The following is a 21,470-nucleotide window of genomic DNA, read 5'->3' on the forward strand; positions in this document are numbered from 1 at the left end:
CCTGAAGATATCGGGCGCATACGGAAATATAGTTTGCAAGCTTCACGAAAAGAAACAAATTTACTGCGTTCCCCAGCAAATTTTTCAGGCAAAGGAAATTTAGGCTCAGCAACTCTTCCTGACGCTCCAGCTTGCACATTAGACACTGCTAGTCCCTGTTGCTGTACTGCCCCCCTTAACTCCGTGACCTGTAGGGACAGCGCCTCCATCTGGCGGGTTATGAAAGTCATGGGATCCATGACAAAACACACAAAAAAAAAAGAAACCCCCCCTTTTTTTTTCTTTTGTGTTGTTGGGCCGATTATAATGTCAGGGAGAGACTAGGTGAGCGAGAGCTAATAACCCGGGCCCCTGCAGTTTCCCTCAGACTAGGGAAATCCTGACTAACCCTCTACCTGGAGTTTACACTGAGGGTGTGCATGTCCAGGCCTCGAACCTCACCCTGTCTCCTGAGCTCAGCCCTAGGCTGAAACCTCCGCACACCACCCAGTGAAGATGTTATTCCCCAATACCCACATTTAGCACAGACAAGGATAAAGGAAAATATACACCACGCCGCAGTCACTCAGGAATACACTATAAATGTGCAGGGCAAAATAAATACAAATAAAGGAAGGAGTAAATAAGACAAAGGAAAATACAACACCAGCAACGAATCTCCAACCAGCAGCTCTCCTCACCAGACCGAGATAACAATGCACAAGACAGAAGCGATTATTGGCGACGCCCAAAGATCAGGAGAACTATTTAAAGGCAGTGGGCATGGCCCAGCTTCCAATCTAAGGATTAGGTAAATTAACCCCTAAACAGCTAGATAAAATCTAGCAGACGCCAATGAGCAAACAGTGGTCAAAAGCGGAATTACCGCTGTCTGTCGGACGACCTGGTCTGAACAGCGTCCGACATGACACCTGTTCAAAATTAAATGATGGTCCAACTAAACGCAAACCGGATGGAATAGCTGCCACTGCAAGATGCTGTGGTAGCCATGCTGGTTAAGTATGCCTTCAATTTTGAATAAATCCCCAACAGTGTCACCAGCAAAGCACCCCCACACCATCACACCTCCTCCTCCATGCTTCATGGTGGGAACCAGGCATGTAGAGTCCATCCGTTCACCTTTTCTGCGTCGCATTAAAGACACGGTGGTTGGAACCAAAGATCTCAAATTTGGATTCATCAGACCAAAGCACAGATTTCCACTGGTCTAATGTCCATTCCTTGTGTTCTTTAGCCCAAACAAGTCTCTTCTGATTGTTGCCTGTCCTTAGCAGTGGTTTCCTAGCACCTATTTTACCATGAAGGCCTGCTGCACAAAGTCTCCTCTTAACAGTTGTTGTAGAGATGTGTCTGCTGATAGAACTCTGTGTGGCATTGACCTGCTGCTGCTGATAACCTGCGATTTCTGAAGCTGGTGACTCGGATAAACTTACCCTCGAAGCAGAGGTGACTCTTGGTCTTCCATTCCTGGGGCAATGCTCATGTGAGCCAGTTTCTTTGTAGCGCTTGATGGTTTTTGCCACTGCACTTGGGGACACTTTCAAAGTTTTCAAAATTTTTCGGACTGACTGACCTTAATTTCTTAAAGTAATGATGGCCACTCATTTTTCTTCAGTTAGCTTTTTTCTTGCAATAATACAACTTCTAACAGTCTCCGTAGGAGTATCAGCTGTGTATCCACCAGACTTCTGCTCAACACAACTGACGGTCCCAACCCCATTTATAAGGCAAGAAATCCCACTTATTAAACCTGACAGGGCACACCTGTGAAGTGAAAACCATTCCCGGTGACTACTTCTTGAAGCTCATCAAGAGAATGCCAAGAGTGTGCAAAGCAGTAATCAAAGCAAAAGGTGGCTACTTTGTGAAACAACTGAAAATATGTCTTATATTGTAGGTTCTTCACTTTTTTGTTAAGTTTATAATTCCACGTGTTAATTCATAGTTTTGATGCTTCAGTGTGAATGTACAATTTTCAAGTCAGGAAGGGGTTAAATAATGCTGTCTACAAATTAACAATGAGCCAAGTTATGCCCTTTCAAATACCTGTCTCTTCCCACATGGACAATAGGAGATATTCTTTCTAGTACAGACCATTTGCTATCTCCCCTCTAAGCTGAGAATCCAGGAGCCAAGGTTCCAGGTTTGACACCTACCTCCAGCAAAAGCCCCTTTGTGCTTACAATACTGATATATCCTGTTTCACCCTTTTGTGAACTAAATATAACTCTACTGTCTGATTTCCTTATTGATTATTTCCTTCAGTCTACATGAGTTTTTAGATAATGAAGAAGACATGATTCCCAGGAATAACATTTCCTACAATCTTAACATAAAGAATGGTTTCTAGCCTGTGTGAGTTCTCTGATGTGCAACAAGTTTTGAACTTGTACTATAACATTTCCCACATGCTGGTCATAAATATGGCTTCTCTCCTGTGTGAATTCTCTGATGTTTAAGAAGATCTGATCTCTGGATAAAACATTTCCCACATTCTATACATAGATATGGCTTCTCTCCTGTGTGGATTCTTTGATGTTTAAGAAGATCTGATCTCTGGATAAAACTTTTCCCACATTCTGAACATGAAAATAGCTTCTCCCCTGTGTGAGTTCGCTGATGCATAAGGAAATATGCTTTCTGGTTGAAACATTTGCCACATTCTGGACATGAATATGGCTTCTCTCCTGTGTGGATTCTTTGGTGTTTAAGAAGATCTGATCTCTGGATAAAACATTTTCCACATTCTATACATGGATATGGCTTCTCTCCTGTGTGAATTCTCTGATGTTTAAGAAGATCTGATCTCTGGATAAAACTTTTCCCACATTCTGAACATGAAAATAGCTTCTCCCCTGTGTGAGTTCGCTGATGCATAAGGAAATATGCTTTCTGGTTGAAACATTTGCCACATTCTGGACAAGAATATGGCTTCTCTCCTTTGTGGATTCTTTGATGTTTAAGAAGATCTGATCTCTGGATAAAACTTTTCCCACATTCTGAACATGAATATGGCTTCTCCCCTGTATGAATTCTGCAATGTGTAAGAAAATGTGACTTATGGTTGAAACAACTCCCACATTCTGGACATGAATATGGCTTCACACCTGCATGACTTCTGTAATGTGTAAGCAAATTTGACTTACGGTTAAAACATTTCCCACATTCTGAACATGAAAATGGCTTTTCTCCTGTGTGAATTCTCTCATGTGTAAGCAATTTAGATTTATGTTTAAAATATTTCCCACATTCTGAACAGGAAAATGGTTTCTTGGCTGTGGGAATTATTTGATGTTCAACATCACTTTTGTGGCTTTCATTCTGCTTAACAGTCTGTGATGAATCCAAATAGGTGACGGATTGAAAAAGCTCCGATGATTGATTTTTGCTCTGAAGCGCTGGAGGTATAGCTAGAATAATGGCATGCTTTTCATAGGAATCCGGTTTGACACCACAGTCATCTGCCAAGAATAAAATGGATTTTAATTTTTTCAATATCAGTGCCTTATATTTTACATCATTTCTAGATACATAATTCTATACAACTCAAAGTATAATGATACTATAACCTAAGACAGTGGTGAGCCACCAGTTCACAAATCCCATTGTACTGAACCTCTAAAGTACAATTGACAAATATAATACACAAACGTAGAAACGTTTGAAGTAATAAAGGGAGGATTAAAAGTAAGCTTTATTCCATTACAATCTATAGCAACAGATAAAAATATACACTATAAAAACCCATGTAAGAATCTTAAAGGGGTATTCCCATCTCTGATCAACTATCCTAATATGTAGTAGGTGTAATAACAATAATATTAGGAAATATATAGTATAGTTCTTCTGACTTGCTATGTTGCTCACTCCATATCCAGGGCATTGCATTAGCTTAGGTATCCATGGTTACTACCACTCATATAGTGACTATCAGTTGCTAGTGGTCATAACCTAACCATACCTAAGCTACTGCAATGCCCTGGACATGGGGTAGGCGATATAGAGAATAAGGAAAACTATACAACATTTCTAATTGGAGGTATTTGCTATTATTACACTTACTATATTTTGGGATAGGATCTTGAAAATGGGAGTACCCGCTTAAGGCCGTCTTCATACATCAATGTCTCCGGTATGTGGTGACAGTTTTCATACGTACTGGAGACACTTCAACACATAGACCCATTCAAATTAATGGATCTGCACACGTCAGTGTGTTCCACGGACCGTGTGTCTGTGGGCAAGACACGCTGACATGACTTTTTTTTAGCAGCAGCATGGTCCGCAAAACATCTCGTCACCTGGGAATCAGAGGTACTCTTGGCGCTGATCCCTGGCTCCGGGTGTTGAAGACAGCTCACATCATTGTACCCTGCTCTGCTTGTGATCAGCCTACATAGAGTAAAATTAAGTATAAAAAAAAAAAAAAAAAAAATTCACATTATACTCACCTTAACACCAAATCCCCTGAAACAAGTGGATAGCACAGCAGCCTTGCAGCGCTGGAGTCCTGGGTTCAAGCCCCACTAAGGACAACATCTGCAAAGAGTTTGTATGTTCTCTCCGTGTTTGCGTGGGTTTCCTCCCAGGTACTCCGGTTTCCTCCCACATTCCAAAGACATACTGATAGGGAATTTAGATTGTGAGCCCCAACGGAGACAGCGACGATAATGTGTGCAAAACTGTAAAGCGCTGCGGAATATGTTAGCGCTATATATAAAAAAAAAATAAAATAATGAAAAAACAACAATATCCCCCACCTGTCCAAAGTTGAAAGAATTTAAAGAGTCCCACGCCGTAATTCATCTGTGCGACATTTGCTCATCAGCATAAGAGGTGGCCTGAGGCCACCGATCTCGTTGAAATTTGGGGAGTATGACTCGTTGCACCCCGATTTCTCACGGTGAACTGCAATGATCTCACTGAAGTCAGCACAGTTCATAGGCCCACTCTCGCTGCAGGGAGTCATTGTCCCCAGCTCTTCAGCGGGAGCAGTTGCCTCATAACCCTCTATCAAACTCCATCGCACCCAAAAGCACTACAAATATTGGCTGGTGACTAGCTCATCCAACTTTTATTTATCCCAATTCCTCAAGATGGCTGGACCATCATTGCAAATAAGCCCCTCTCACTACATTGTAGATTGTAAGCTCTTATGGGCAGGGTCATCAATATCTTTTCATTAATTATTGTATTATCATTAACTTTGTTATGATTGCTGTATATGAACTGTTGAATTGTAAAGCGTGTGGAACATGTTGGCGCTATATAAATAAAGATTATTATATTATTATTATAAGCAAATGTCACACAGATGGATTACAGCCTTGGTAACTCGATTCTTTCAACGTTGGACAAGTGAGAGATATTGTTGTCTTTTATTTTTGTTTGTTTACAGGGGACAATGGCTTCAGGGGATTAGGTGTTAAGGACTTGTACTCATTACTATGAAAAAAGTTCAGATTTCAGACCAGGATCCAAGAAGTATCGTTTCTCCTTGCGGAGAGTGACATGTTAAGCATGTCGAGGTGAGGAGACTTAAAACCACAAAGCTCCTCTGGGAAATCTGCAAATTGTCTCTTCAGAGAGGAAGAGGACTAGAACTCTAGTGCCACCTATTGGAAGTAGCAATCCTAAAAGTCAATGTCGACTCTTTAACGAGCGTTGTCACATGACTTAGGATAAAAGACAAACCCGAATCTCAATTTGCAGACACTGTGTTTCGGGGTACTGCCCTTCGTCAGTGCAAAGTGGAGATCTGGTTTGGCTGACAGAGGCGTTTGACGGGGATCATTTCGGGTACTGCCGCTCGTCAGTGCAAAGTGGAGATTTCAGTCCAGAAAAGTAGGACTAGTGTCATGCAAGTGCCATGTGATTTTCATGCGAGTACAATCCGATTTTTCACACCTAGCATCCAACTGACATCCAAATGCCATGTAATTGCTATTCGATTGCAATACGATTTTAACACGAACTTTGACATAGAGAATTGCTCTGTCATTTACACATATTCTTCCATGGAAATATTCGTGAATACACATACACATATTATACAGTACAGACCAAAAGTTTGGACACACCTCATTTAAAGATTTTGCTGTATTTTCATGACTATGAAAATTGTAAATTCACACTGTAGGCATCAAAACTATGAATTAACAAATGTGGAATTATATACTTAACAAAAAAGTGTGAAACAACTGAAAATATGTCTTATATTCTTGGTTCTTCAAAGTAGCCACCTTTTGCTTTGATGTCACCAGAAATGGTTTACACTTCACAGGTGTGCCCTGTCAGGTTTAATAAGTGGGATTTCTTGCCTTATAAATGGGGTTGGAACCATCAGTTGTGTTGAGCAGAAGTCTGGTGGATACACAGCTGATACTCCTACTGAGTAGACTGTTAGAAGTTGTATTATGGCAAGAAAAAAGCAGCTAAGTAAAGAAAAACGAGTGGCCATCATTACTTTAAGAAATGAAGGTCAGTCAGTCCGAAAAATTGCAAAAACTTTGAAAGTGTCCCCAAGTGCAGTGGCAAAAACCATCAAGCGCTACAAAGAAACTGGCTCACATGAGCACTGCCCCAGGAATGGAAGACCAAGAGTCACCTCTGCTTCTGAGGATAAGTTTATCCGAGTCTCCAGCCTCAGAAATCGCAGGTTAACAGCAGCTCAGATTAGAGACCAGGTCAATGCCACACAGAGTTCTAGCAGCAGACACATCTCTACAACAACTGTTAAGAGGAGACTTTGTGCAGCAGGCCTTCATGGTAAAATAGGTGCTAGGAAACCACTGCTAAGGACAGGCAACAAGCAGAAGAGACTTGTTTGGGCTAAAGAACACAAGGAATGGACATTAGACCAGTGGAAATCTGTGCTTTGGTCTGATGAGTCCAAATTTGAGATCTTTGGTTCCAACCACCGTGTCTTTGCGCGACGCAGAAAAGGTGAACAGATGGACTCTACATGCCTGTTTCCCACTGTGAAGCATGGAGGAGGTGTAATGGTGTGAGGGGTGCTTTGCTGGTGACACTGCTGGGGATTTATTCAAAATTGAAGGCATACTGAACCAGCATAGCTACCACAGCATCTTGCAGCGGCATGCTATTCCATCCGGTTTGCGTTTAGTTGGACCATCATTTATTTTTCAACAGGACAATGACCCCAAACACACCTTCAGGCTGTGAAAGGGCTATTTGACTAAGAGGGAGAGTGATGGGGTGCTACGCCAGATGACCTGGCCTCCACAGTCACCAGACCTGAACCCAAACGAGATGGTTTGGGGAGAGCTGGACCGCAGAGTGAAGGCAAAAGGGCCAACAAGTGCTAAGCATCTCTGAGAACATCTTCAAGATTGTTGGAAGACCATTTCCGGTGACTATCTCTTGAAGCTCATCAAGAGAATGCCAAGAGTGTGCAAAGCAGTCGTCAAAGCAAAAGGTGGCTACTTTGTAGAACCTAAAATAGAAGACATATTTTCCGTTGTTTCACACTTTTTTGTTAAGTATATAATTCCACATGTGTTAATTCATAGTTTTGATGCCTTCAGTGTGAATTTACAATTTTCATAGTAATGAAAATACAGAAAAATCTTTAAATGAGGTGTGTCCAAACTTTTGGTCTGTACTGTACACACATACATATACATACAGTCATGGCCAAAAGTATTAACACCCCTGCAATTCTGTAAGATAATACTCAGTTTCTTCCTGAAAATGATTGTAATCACAAATTCTTTGGTATTATTATCTTCTTTTAATTTGTCTTAAATGAAAAAACACAAAAGAGAATGAAGCAAAAAGCAAAACATTGATCATTTCACACAAAACTCCAAAAATGGGTCAGACAAAAGTATTGGCACCCTCATCCTAATACTTGGTTGCACAACCTTTAGCCAAAATAACTGCGACCAACCGCTTCCAGTAACCATCAATGAGTTTCTTACAATGCTCTGCTGGAATTTTAGGCCATTCTTCTTTGGCAAACTGCTCCAGGTCCCTGATAATTGAAGGGTGCCTTCTCCAAACTGCCATTTTTAGATCTCTCCACAGGTGTTCTATGGGATTCAGGTCTGGACTCATTGCTGGCCACCTTAGAAGTCTCCAGTGCTTTCCCTCAAACCATTTTTTAGTGCTTTTTGAAGTGTGTTTTGGGTCATTGTCCTGCTGGAAGACCCATGACCTCTGAGGGAGACCCAGCTTTCTCACACTGGGCCCTACATTATGCTGCAAAATGTGTTGGTAGTCTTCAGACTTCATAATGCCATGCACACGGTCAAGCAGTCCAGTGCCAGAGGCAGCAAAGTAACCCCAAAACATCAGGGAACCTCCGCCATGTTTGACTGTAGGGACCGTGTTCTTTTCTTTGAATGCCTCTTTTTTTCTCCTGTAAACTCTATGTTGATGCCTTTGCCCAAAAAGCTCTACTTTTGTCTCATCTGACCAGAGAACATTCAACCAAAATGTTTTAGGCTTTTTCAGGTAGGTTTTGGCAAACTCCAGCTTGGCTTTATTATGTCTCGGGGTAGTGGGGTCTTCCTGGGTCTCCTACCATACAGTCCATTTTCATTCAGACGCCGACGGATAGTACGGGTTGACACTGTTGTACCCTCAGAATGCAGGGCAGCTTGAACTTGTTTGGATGTTAGTCGAGGTTCTTTATCCAACATCCGCACAATCTTGCATTGAAATCTCTTGTCAATTTTTCTTTTCAGTCCACATCTAGGGAGGTTAGCCACAGTGCCATGGGCTTTAAACTTCTTGATGACACTGCGCACGGTAGACACAGGAACATTCAGGTCTTTGGAGATGGACTTGTAGCCTTGAGGTTGCTCATGCTTCCTCACAATTTGGTTTCTCAAGTCCTCAGACAGTTCTTTGGTCTTCTTTCTTTTCTCCATGCTCAATGTGGTACACACAAGGACACAGGACAGAGGTTGAGTCAACTTTAATCCATGTCAACTAGCTGCAAGTGTGATTTAGTTATTGCCAACACCTGTTAGGTGCCACAGGTAAGTTACAGGTGCTGTTAGTTACACAAATTAGAGAAGCATCACATGATTTTTCGAACAGTGCCAATACTTTTGTCCTCCCCCTTTTTTATGTTTGGTGTGGAATTATATCCAATTTGGCTTTAGGACAATTCTTTTTTGTGTTTTTTCATTTAAGACAAATTAAATGAAGGTAATAATACCAAAGAATTTGTGTTTGCAATCATTTTCAGGAAAAAAATGAGTATTATCTGACAGAATTGCAGGGGTGTGAATACTTTTGGCCATGACTGCACATACATACACACATATACACACAGCTCTGGCAAAAATTAAGAGACCACTGCAAAATGTTCAGTTTGTCTTATTTTTCTCTTTATAGATATTTCGGAGTAAAATGTAAAATTGTTCTTTTATTCTATAAACTTCTGACAACATGTCTCTGAATTTCCAAATAAATTTAGTATTTTTTTCTGACAAAGAAAAATGGTCAAAATTAAATAAAAAACAAACATGGCTTTCAGACCTCAAATAATACAAATAAAACAAGTTCATAATCATTTAGAAACAACAATACGAATGTTTTAACTCAGGAACAGTTCAGAAATCAATATTTTGTGGAATAACCATGATTTTAATCACAGCTTTCATGCTTCTTGGCATGCTTTCCACCAGTCTTTCACACTGCTTCTCAGGGCTGTGGAGTCGGTAAGCCACAGTTGCGACTCAGACTCCTTCATAAATGGCCAATTCATAACAAATTTACTGTGGTAAAATATTAACATCGTGCTTATTCAGTTTCTCACCATCATATAAGTAATCAGACCACTTAGAGCAAAAACTATATTTATTAGAATACAATTAGAATATAGCAAATAACTTTTCTAAACTTTTCTAAACTCTTGTAAGTAAATATGCAATAAACACTTATGCAGTTAATAAGAAGAAATCTATAAATTTGTCCTCAGAAAAAGTATTGCCTCTGTCAGATACTCCTCAAATCTGATCTAATTATTTTGAGAGCAGAGAACAACCTCTCTACACTAACTTGGGTTGGTGGCAAAGCAGTAACCACTCGGGCAACATCTCTGACAATGTCAGGATACAGAGGAATCGCTTGTTGCACTGTTATTTTTGATGAATGGTCAAATTTCTAAATTTCTTTTAGTGCACATGAAAAATTCTGCTGAAATGTACTGGCTGTGTTCTTTGATGGAGATGACTCTTCTTCTATGCGGGAACGCTTTGCACGGTCCTTGTGATCCAAATATTTTTCGAAATTAAATTCTTCATCAGTTGATGAGGGTGAAGATGTGGCAGGACGACCAAATTCTTCTTGTTCCTCCTGACTGTTCGGCAACCCTTTCATCCTTACTGCTATTTCAAACAAAGCTTCTTTTCCTTTAGTTAGCTGTTGATCATCTAGAAGAATCCGATGCACTGGATCTACATAAACAGCTGCCAAAGGAATGTTATTTTGTAATAGTAGCTCCTCTCTCCGTTTCATTGATGTAGCAATGCCACTTGCAATTAACCCTCCTCTTTGGGACAGGTGAAATATCAGGTGTCTTCCACTCCTTTAAAAAATTACAAGCAGAGGACTTAACTCCAGGTATTTTCTTAGTCACTGTAAATGGGTGCTCTAGCAATTTTTCCAGCTCAGTCACCTGATTCCACTGACTTTCATTTAGCGTCAGTTGAGGGTTAGCCATGTCTACAAGAAAGGTTTTCAGTTCAATCAAGCGCTGAATCATTAAGTAAGTACTGCCCTATCGTGAGGCTTGATCAATAATTGCCCCTTTTCCAGCACGTCTCTTCAAAATTGAGTCAACTTTAGGGGTTCTGGCAACAGTAGACAATTTTCTCACCTTGCCAATCAGTGCAGCAGCATGTCCTTCTTGCAGACTGTCTCTTATAGCCAGCTGTAGCGTATGCACAACACAGCGCATGTGATGAATGAAAGAACGTATTGACAGTTTCAACAAGATCATCTAAACTATCATGTTGCTGTTCATCTGAAGCAACTTCAGTTTGCTCCTCAGTTGCAATACTGTGTTCCTCTATTGCAAACATTTCTGTGTCTGTGGACCCAGAATGTTCTTCTAGCTGCTGGTCACCATCATTACTCTCATTCATTAGCTTAATAGTACTTATCATATTTGAAGCATTGTCAGTTACGACAGAAAGAACTTGCTCTTTTTTAAGTTCATAGTCTTGCAGAACCTTTTCCACCAAGACCTGGAGAAACTCACTGGTGTGATGAGCTTTGGTGTCTTTTACTGCCAATGTCTTGGTAACTATTTCATTTTTGTCACAAACAAATCGGACATTGATGGCAAAATAATTCACTCTGTGACGTGTGCAGGCATCCATTTTAAGAAACAGAAAGCGTCCCTTGAGAGTTTATTTAAGTTCTTCCTTTTGTTTAAAAGCTTCTTCGATTACTAGTTTTCTAATACTCTCTCTCTTCAGAGAAACACCAAGCTTGCGGGCCATTTCCCCATTCAGACACATAAAAGCTGGTCGTGAAAATAATGAAATAGGCACACTATCCTTTACAACAAGCTCTATGATCTGTTTTTTAAATGTATCTACTGTCATTGTCACAGTAACTTTGTCACTGACAAAATATCTTGCAACTGATGGCTGCAAAGTTCTCTGCTCCTTTGTTTGGCTGGAAGAGCTGGGCACTGGTTCATTGGTTTGGATGCAGTCTTTCGCATCCACTGCTTTCAGTACTTCTGGATGAAAGCGCTGTAAATGTCTCTTTAGATTAGAAGCTCTGGTAGGATCATTTTTATCTTTGCCTGAATATGCACTGATCTTGGCATCACAGCATTTGTTTTCATCTGGATCATTTGTCATACACTGACAGACATAATGTTTTCTATCTTGAGTGATGGTGAAATGTTCAAATACAGCTGATTTAATGTGATGCTTCTTTGACATTCTCAGGTTTTTAATTCTGCATTCACAATCCAAATAACAATTGTTTTTCCTAAAAACAATTGTACAAAACTATTGCCAGGTCGTACAACTGATATAGTGGTCAGTAATACTGTTATTCCTCATGTACTCACAGTTAACTGATGCAAAGTTTGTTGAAAGAATAATACTTCTTACAGTCTTCCTCTTCTGAGTAGAAGCTGTGAGATGCTTGGAAGACGCACACCTAGTAAACATCTAGTCTAGAGGAGGAGCTTTACTACTAAGAATTTGCAACACATTTTTACTTTCAGTTTCATACATTGTAAGGAGGGGGGTTGGGGCAGCATGAGGTTAACCAAGTATAAGATTAGATAAAGGCAGTGGAGAACAGTGACACACAAGAAGTAAGAAATGTCTATCTCCAGTAGAACTGCTTATCACTGTTGTTCATAGTTTGATAGAACATATATATTTGAGTAACATTTATAAAATTCATATGAAAGTTCAATTATGAAATATTAATACATTTTTTTTTTTAAAGCTGGAGTTAGTACATTTCTACCGACTCCGACTCCAACCAAAACTAACTCCGACTCCACGACTCCGACTCCACAGCCCTGCTGCTTCTGGCACAAAAATGTAAGTAGTTCTTGTTTGTTTGATGGCTTGTGACTATCCATCATCCTCTTGATTAAATTCCAGAGGTTTTCAATGGAGTTCAGGTCTGGAGATTGGGCTGCCCATGACAGGGTTTTGATGTAGTGGTCTCTTAATTTTTGCCAGAGCTGTATATATACATACACACACACACACACACACACTCCATCCATATCAGCCCCTCAGTCCTCTCCCATGTATAGCACTCATGCTCTTTTAACATTGCTAAACAGCACAGATTCTTTCAGTTCCACATCCAACACAAGAGATGCTCTCACAAATCACTTATCCATCTGCTCACTCTTTCCTTCCTCCTTCTCCTAGTCGTAGGAGATATCTCTCCCAACCCCGGCACCCCATGTTATAGTAAGTCAAAGCCCTCAATTGCTACACTCAGAACCCCCCTCAAATCTCATGATTATTCCCTGAATGCCTTCTATCTCTTTTAATTGTGCCCCTTTGGAATTCTCGTTCAGTGTGTAAAACGCTCCTTCATCCATGACTTCTTCCTTTCTGATTCCCTTAACGTTCTGGTTTTTACCGAAACCTGGACCCAGCAGTCAGACACCCCCGCAGCTGCTGCTCTCTCATATGGTGGACTACACTTCTCTCATACCCCAAGATCGGACAACAGAGCAGATGGAGGTGTTGGCCTGCTTCTTTGACCCAAATGTACCTTTCAGGATATCCCTCAAGCACCCTCACTTGTGTTCTCTTCTTTTGAGGTCCATGCTGCCAGACTCTACATCCTCTTCTCCATGCGAGTGGCGATGGTGTATTCCTCCGGGCCCCTCCCATCAGTTCCTGGATCACTTTGCCACCTGGCTTCAACATTTTCTCTTCTGTGACATTCCCACCCTCATTGCACCTCCTATTCATAGAACAACACGGCACAGATGGCGACAACCGTGGCACACTTTGCAAACACGTTTCCTACAGCTGTGCTCCTGGTGTGCCGAACGTCTGTGGAGAAAATCCAATCTACAAGAAGATTTCACAACAACAACACTGCCCTTCACCTCTCCAAACAAACCTATTTCAACACCATCATCACCTCACATCTAATATCCCGAAATGTCTCTTTGACACTTTTCATTCCCTACTCAACCCAAGAGTGCAGTCTACAACCACGGATCTCCGCGCTGACGATCTGGACAATTATTTCAAAGAAAAAAACTGACCTTATCAGACAGGAAATTATCTCCCAATCCCCTCATACCATGCACTGTCCTCCCTCCCCTACTACATCTCGCTCACTCTCTGATTTTGAACCAGTCACAGAAAAAGTAATCAGGGTCCTTGCATCTTTTCGCCCTACCTCTTGCACCAGTGACCCCATTCCATCACATCTCCTCCAGTCCCTTTCCACCGCTGTCACCACTCACCTAACAAAAATACTCAACCTCTCTCTCTCTTCTGGTATATTTCCCTCCTCATTTAAGCATGTCATTATACATGCATTACTTAAAAAGCCATCCCTCGACCAAAACTGTGCCGCTAACTATAAACCTGTCTCTAATCTTCCCTTCATCTCTAAACTCCTGAAACGCCTGGTCCACTATCTCTCAGATAACTCTCTTCTCTCTACAATCCAGTTTCCGCACTTGCACGCTACTGAAACTGCCCTCACTAAAGTCTGTAATGATCTACTAACCGCTAAATCTAATGGTCACTACTCCATGCTTATTCTCTTAGATCTCTCTGCAGCATTCGACACTGTGGATCACCAGCTCCTCCTCAGTATATTCAGCTCCATTGGTCTCAAGGACACCGTTCTCTGCTGGTTCTCCTCCTATCTCTGACAGCTCCTTCACTGTATCTTTGTTGGCTCCTCCTCCTCCTCTCCTCTTCCCATTACAGTTGGGGTTCCTCAAGGATCGGTTCTAGGCCCCCTCCTTTTCTCTTTGTATACTGCCCCCAGTGGACAAACAATCAGTAGATTTGGTTTCCAGTACCATCTCTATGCTGATGACACCCAATTATACAACGCTTCTCCTGATATCATGCCTGCCTTTTTAGAAAACACCAGTGATTGTCATACCGCTGTCTCTAACATCATGTCCTCTGTCAACAACTGAACTCCTTGTGTTTCCTCCCTCTACTAACCTCCCTATGTCCGACATTGCCATTTCAGTGTGTGGTTCCATCGTTTGTCCCCAGCAACATGTCCGCTGTCTTGGGGTCATACTTGATGTCGAGATTTCATTCACCCCTCTCTCCCTAGCCTTTGCTGATTATTAATTAAAGGGGGACCTTAAGGCTATGTGCACACGTTGCAGATTTGGGTGCAGAATTTTCTGCACAAAATCTGCATCTCCTGGCAGAAACCGCAGGTGCAGATTTGATGCGTTTTTGTTGCGGATTTTGTGCAGATTTCATGCATTATTACCCCTGCGGATTTCTATAATGGAAGGGTGCAGAAACGCTGCAGATCCGCACAAAAGAAGTGACATGCTCCTTCTTTCAATCCGCTGTGTTTTCCATGCGGAATTTTCCACAAAATTAGCACAGCATTTTTTTCCCTATTACGGTAATTTACATTATACTGTACATCACTTTGCGGATCTGCAGCGTCTCTGCGCGGAAAAAAAACACAGATACGCAGTAAATCCGCAACGTGTGCACAAGTCATTTTTTTGAGGGGCCCCCTATTTTAATAACCAGGAAAGACTAAGTATACAGCTGTGAGCTGATATTAATATCCTGGGAAGCTCCATGTGTACTACCACCTTCCCAGGCTATAAACATCAGCCCCCAGCCATCGGCTTTCCCTCTGCTGGTTAATAATTGTCACACCCATTGACTTGCATTGGCGAGTCTCGTCCGAGATTCGAGGACAACCACAGCATGCTCATAGATTTACATTGGTTAGAGTGCAGTGCGACTTTTTAAAAGATTGCGCATGTTAGTTTTCCTCGCAGAGGAGTATGAGCCCTTAAGGTTAGTACAATGTGATTTTTTTTTTTTAGTTTTAAGCAGGGTCTCAATACATCTCTCAACATTGTCCCCTGCTAGTGCTGATCGCAGGCAGAGCAGGGGTCAATAATGTGAGCTGTCTTCAACGTCCGTTATGTTACTGCTGTGGCACATGGTTGCCACATGTAAGAAATACACGTACAAATGGACACAAATATCTCTGGTTCTGGCTTTTACAGTACTGGAAATATCAAGATTTGTGAACGATCCATAAGACTGGATGCTCAGGACTTATCCACTGCTCATCCAGATGCCCCATTCCATTGTCTTTTTGTGATTACATTTATCCTTCTTAAATGGCTTTTTGTATTTTTATCTGTTTTCAATTGCGATCTAATAAAGTGTATTTTTAATCTCTATATTGTCTCACATTTCTCTATATACAGTCATGGACGAAAGTGTTGGCGCCATTGAAACGGTTTACTTTGTGTGTATTGGAACAACACAAAAAAATACAGAGAAAAAAACGCCTCCAAAAATGGTCCAGACAAAATTGTTAGCGCTTTGCCAAAATTTTATTTCAGTATCTATAATGTAGCTCTGGTTGCGTCCTTCTGTCCGAAGTCGGTGTAGACTGCGCCAGCGGAGTGGCCAGAATCAGAGGACGCATCCAGGGTTAATAGAGGTGACAGGAAGGACGATGAGGATGGAGGAGGAGTGTAGCACCGGAGATTGTGGTACACGTAGGTGCTGACCGAATATGTGAGGACTTGCTGCGAGCTCCTGTGAGGCTGGAGGAGTTTTTGGCTGGACTCAGCACCTGCACATGGTGCGATCACCGGCGCTATTTTATTTAAATATTTAACACAGACTACGCGCTGCAGAGGAGCGGGGAAAAGGTGAGTAGGAGCGACTATGGTTTTTTCCTTGTTTGTTATATATATATATATATATACACTCACTGGCCACTTTATTAGGTACACCTGTCCAACTTCTTGTTAACACTTAATTTCTAATCAGCCAATCACATGGCGGCAACTCAGTGCATTTAGGCATGTAGACATGGTCAAGACAATCTCCTGCAGTTCAAACCGAGCATCAGTATGGGGAAGAAAGGTGATTTGAGTGCCTTTGAACGTGGCATGGTTGTTGGTGCCAGAAGGGCTGGTCTGAGTATTTCAGAAACTGCTGATCTACTGGGATTTTCACGCACAACCATCTCTAGGGTTTACAGAGAATGGTCCGAAAAAGAAAAAAAATCCAGTGAGCGGCAGTTCTGTGGGCAGAAATGCCTTGTTGATGCCAGAGGTCAGAGGAGAATGGGCAGACTGGTTCGAGCTGATAGAAAGGCAACAGTGACTCAAATCGCCACCCGTTACAACCAAGGTAGGCCTAAGAGCATCTCTGAACGCACAGTGCGTCGAACTTTGAGGCAGATGGGCTACAGCAGCAGAAGACCACACCGGGTACCACTCCTTTCAGCTAAGAACAGGAAACTGAGGCTACAATTTGTACAAGCTCATCGAAATTGGACAGTAGAAGATTGGAAAAACGTTGCTTGGTCTGATGAGTCTCGATTTCTGCTGCGACATTCGGATGGTAGGGTCAGAATTTGGCGTAAACAACATGAAAGCATGGATCCATCCTGCCTTGTATGGAGCATCTTTGGGATGTGCAGCCGACAAATCTGCGGCAACTGTGTGATGCCATCATGTCAATATGGACCAAAATCTCTGAGGAATGCTTCCAGCACCTTGTTGAATCTATGCCACGAAGAATTGAGGCAGTTCTGAAGGCAAAAGGGGGTCCAACCCGTTACTAGCATGGTGTACCTAATAAAGTGGCCGGTGAGTGTATGTATATATATATAATATATATATATATATATATATATATATATATATATATATATATATATATATATATATATATATATATTATATATTTTGTAGTGCAGCAGGGCTGGTTCAGTGTGACAGACAGTGACCAGAGGAAAAGTTTGCAGCAAACGTGTTTTTAATGTCCACACTCACACAGTGTACACTGTACAGCATACGGAATCCTCCGGATTGCAGCAGGGAAACAAAGCAGTCACTGGGAGTCCGGCTGCCTAGGGCAACAGCACCAAACCATTAAGTACAGAGGGATATTAAGTACAGAAGTGACCACATTTTTTGCTTCAATTTTTTTTTCTCCTAATTTCCTCCCCTAAAACCTAGGTGCGTCTTATGGTCTGATGCTTCTTATAGTCAGAAAAATCCGGTATACAGGATAGGAGAAGTGGTACTGTACAATATACATCCACACAGGACAGGAGGAGTGGCACGGTGCAGCGTATATATACAGAAGTGGTACTGTGCAGTGCATATATACAGGACAGGAGGAGTGGTACTGTGCAGTGTATATACAGGACAGGAGGAGTGGTACTGTGCAGTGCATATATACAGGACAGGAGGAGTGGTACTGTGCAGTGTATTGTAAGAATCATGTCGGTCTGGTAGTCGGGGGCAGGTATATCTCGCCCAGGTATTTGTCCTATGTGAATTAGACCGCTCAGTATCTTCAGGATAATGATGGGTTAATGAGTGCAGGAATAAAGGATGACCAGCTGGGGGTTTCCGACGTCAGCCTGGGGCACACAGATTGCCTGTGTTAGCTGGGTGGGAGAAGCCCCCCCAGTTGTTAGATAGCAGCTTATTGGTATTAGTTAGTGCCGGACAGGCTAGGATTTATTTTTATGTTTTGTTTTTCTATGTTGCTTTCACGTTAATAAATCTGACCTGAGGTCAGCCAACTTGGAAACCTGCTGCCGCCTCAGAATTCAATGCACAAACCACGTGACCTTTGACCCCAGCAAAGGCGATCCCGGAGTGTTTTGTTACATTGTGGTGGAGAACGCGGGCAATACGTGGCACAGGCGACAGTATGGAAGACGTGGTGAAAGCCCTAGTGAAGTCCACTGCCGTACAGCAGCAGGCCACTGCCGCACAGCATGAAGCTAATTGCTTGATGGCCGCACAGCTGAAGGAGTTAGTGGACATGACGGCTGCAGACCGCCACCTTCTCCAACAGGTGGCGCAGCGCCTGGTGAGCATGCCTGAGGTAGACCCGGAAGCAGAGTCCAGAAGGATCCATGTGAGTCGGTACTGGCAAAAGTTGACTGCAGAAGATGACGTCGAAGCATACCTGACAACGTTTGAGCGGACGGCGTTGAGGGAGAAGTGGCCGAAGGCACGATGGGCCGATTTGATTGCTCCGTTTCTCTCCGGCGAGGCCCAAAAAGCTTACCATGACTTAGACCCGGAAGTCGCTCAGGACTTTGAGAAGCTGAAAGTTGAGATCCTGGCCCGGCTAGGTGTGACGACGGCTGTCCGTGCGCAGAGGGTACACCAGTGGACATACCAGCCAGATAAACCGCCGCGGTCTCAGATGTTCGACCTGATCTACTTGACAAAGAAATGGCTGCAACCCGAGGTACTGACAACCCCAGAAATAATCCAGCGGGTTGTCCTGGACAAGTATCTGAGAGTGCTACCTCCAGCGCTGAAAAGGTGGGTAAGCCAAGGAAATCCCACGACAGCGGATCAACTTGTGGAGTTGGTCGAGCGTTATTCCGTGGCAGAAGGACTTCCCGACGAAACCACTGGCACCCGGTCTGTGCCTTCTCCTCGTGGAAACGGTAAGACTGTTCCAGCGACTACGGGTGAAGGAAAATCGCCAGAAACTGTGGGGGAGGAACACAGGGCTGCTCGCACTCCGAGACCGAGAGTGATGGACGGTGGGCTCAATAGGGGGCCTGTTAGGTGTTTCCGCTGCCATGAGAAGGGCCATATTTCTGCGAACTGTCCTGTTACCACTGAACCCATGCAGTGCGATGTTACAGACTCTAAGAAACGCATGTCTTTGGTTACACGGCTAGTGAATGTGAATGCGGGTCAAAATGATACAGCGAAACACCTGTGTGAATTATCTGTTGATGGGAAAAGTGTTGTGGCATTACTAGACTCTGGAAGTGTGGTGACTCTGGTGAAAGCTAGTCTGGTGGCACTTCCATCGGGTTCGTCTGACAGATTTTCTGTAACGTGTGTGCATGGTGACACCTGCTCGTACCTAACGGCGGTCATATCGATTTCCACTCCCTATGGGTCTGTGCAACACAAAGTGGGACTCGTTCCCGCATTGTTACAGGATGTAATCCTGGGCAGGGATTTTCCCCATTTCTGGCAGTTGTGGGAGAATCAGTTGCTCCTTCACCGTAGCTGTGAATCTTTTCCCATGCCATCTGGAGGTCCCGAACTCCTAGAGGAGGTCCCACAGGCAGACGTTGCTGGGGAGGTTATTGAATCTAACCTTCAGTTCCCCTTCTCAGTTATGGCGGGGGAAACTGAGGAAACTGAGGAAACTCAGCGAGAGGCGGAGGCAGACAGCCATCCAGCACCCTGCCTACCAGATTTGGGAGTCCAGTTGGATGACTTCCACAGCGAGCAAATGAGAGATCCTACCCTGACTCCGGCTAGGAAAAATGTAAAAATGATAGATGGGGTACCCGTAGAACCTGACACTAGGCTAGCGTACCCGTACATGGTTCTTGAAAATGATTTGCTCTACCAGGTAGAGAAAAAAGGAGAAGATATTGTGCAACGGTTAGTGGTACCCAAACCTTATCGGCGGAAGGTACTGGACCTGGCCCACGGACATATAATGGGGGGACATCTGGGGGTACAGAAAACCACAGAAAGGATATCGCATTGTTTTGTGTGGCCCGGAATACATAATGATGTACGTAACTATTGTGAGTCCTGTCCAGAATGCCAAATCTCTGCGCCTAAAACTCGGTTCTGTAGCCCTTTGGTACCCCTCCCTATCATTGGAGTCCCTTTTGAGAGAATTGGGATGGACCTGGTTGGGCCCCTTCCCCGGTCCGCACGTGGGCACCAACATATCCTCGTCATCATGGACTATGCCACTCGTTACCCAGAAGCCATCCCTTTGCGTAACACTGCTACCAAAACGATCGCCAAAGAGTTGGTACAAGTGTTTAGTTGGGTGGGAATTCCAAAACAGATACTCACCGACCAGGGGACTCCCTTTATGTCAAGGGTGATGAAGGAGCTCTGCAGACTCTTACAAATAGACCAGTTGCGTACGTCTGTCTATCACCCTCAAACAGATGGCCTGGTTGAGCAGTTCAACAAAACCTTAAAACAGATGCTCCGGAAGGCGATAGACAAAGATGGGAAGAACTGGGATTACTTGCTACCCTATTTGCTGTTTGCCATTAGGGAAGTTCCCCAGTCTTCCACAGGGTTTTCGCCTTTCGAACTGTTGTACGCCCGTCGTCCCCGGGGACTGTTAGACGTCGCAAAAGAAACCTGGGAAGGTCAAGTCACTCCCTTTAAAACGGTGATCGACCATGTAACACAAATGCAGGACCGTATTGCCGCTGTCGTGCCCATTGTTAGGGACCATATGTTACAGGCCCAGGGAGCCCAGAGGCAAAGTTATGATAGAGGTGCTAAGGTCCGTACGTTTGCATCCGGGGATAGGGTGTTGGTCCTAATCCCTACAGTGGATAGTAAATTTCTGGCGAAATGGCAGGGCCCCTTTGAGGTCATGGAAAGAGTTGGTGAAGTAAACTATAAAGTGTACCAACCCGGTAAGAGAAAACCAGAACAGATTTATCATGTGAATCTGATAAAACCCTGGAAAGACCGCTCTGCCCTAACGGCGGATCTGCCCCGTCCAGGTTGCGCACCTACCGTACCGGAGGTGCAGATTGCCGAGACTCTCTCGGAACAACAAAAATCTGAGGTTAAGCAGTTTTTGTTACAGAACCGACAGTTTTTCTCGGAAAAACCTGGCCGGACTAAGCTGGTGAAACATGAGATTGTTACAGAGCCTGGTGTCACAGTTCATGTGAAGCCGTACCGGATTCCGGAAGCACGCCGTGAAGCCGTCTCCCGGGAGGTGGTGGCAATGTTG

The 21,470-nt window shown here is 43.2% G+C and overlaps 3 protein-coding genes across 3 annotated transcripts in view; all 3 read right to left on the reverse strand.

The window, feature by feature from the left end:
• LOC143768015 (uncharacterized) overlaps positions 1–21,470 on the reverse strand; it is a 611,009-nt gene that overhangs the window by 559,794 nt on the left and 29,745 nt on the right. The gene's annotated exons all lie outside the window — the stretch shown is intronic.
• Positions 1–21,470, reverse strand: part of LOC143768029 (uncharacterized) — a 788,341-nt gene that overhangs the window by 429,160 nt on the left and 337,711 nt on the right. The window lies entirely within an intron of this gene.
• The window catches only part of LOC143768025 (uncharacterized), a 48,593-nt gene continuing 28,923 nt past the window's right edge, over positions 1,801–21,470 (reverse strand). The window contains exon 6 of the mRNA XM_077256672.1: positions 1,801–3,461. Coding sequence (XP_077112787.1) covers positions 2,416–3,461 — 1,046 coding nt within the window. The 3' untranslated portion in view covers positions 1,801–2,415. The remainder of the gene's footprint in view (positions 3,462–21,470) is intronic.

This window comes from Ranitomeya variabilis, chromosome 4 (assembly GCF_051348905.1).
Source record: "Ranitomeya variabilis isolate aRanVar5 chromosome 4, aRanVar5.hap1, whole genome shotgun sequence".
Classification (NCBI taxonomy): Eukaryota; Metazoa; Chordata; class Amphibia; order Anura; family Dendrobatidae; genus Ranitomeya; species Ranitomeya variabilis.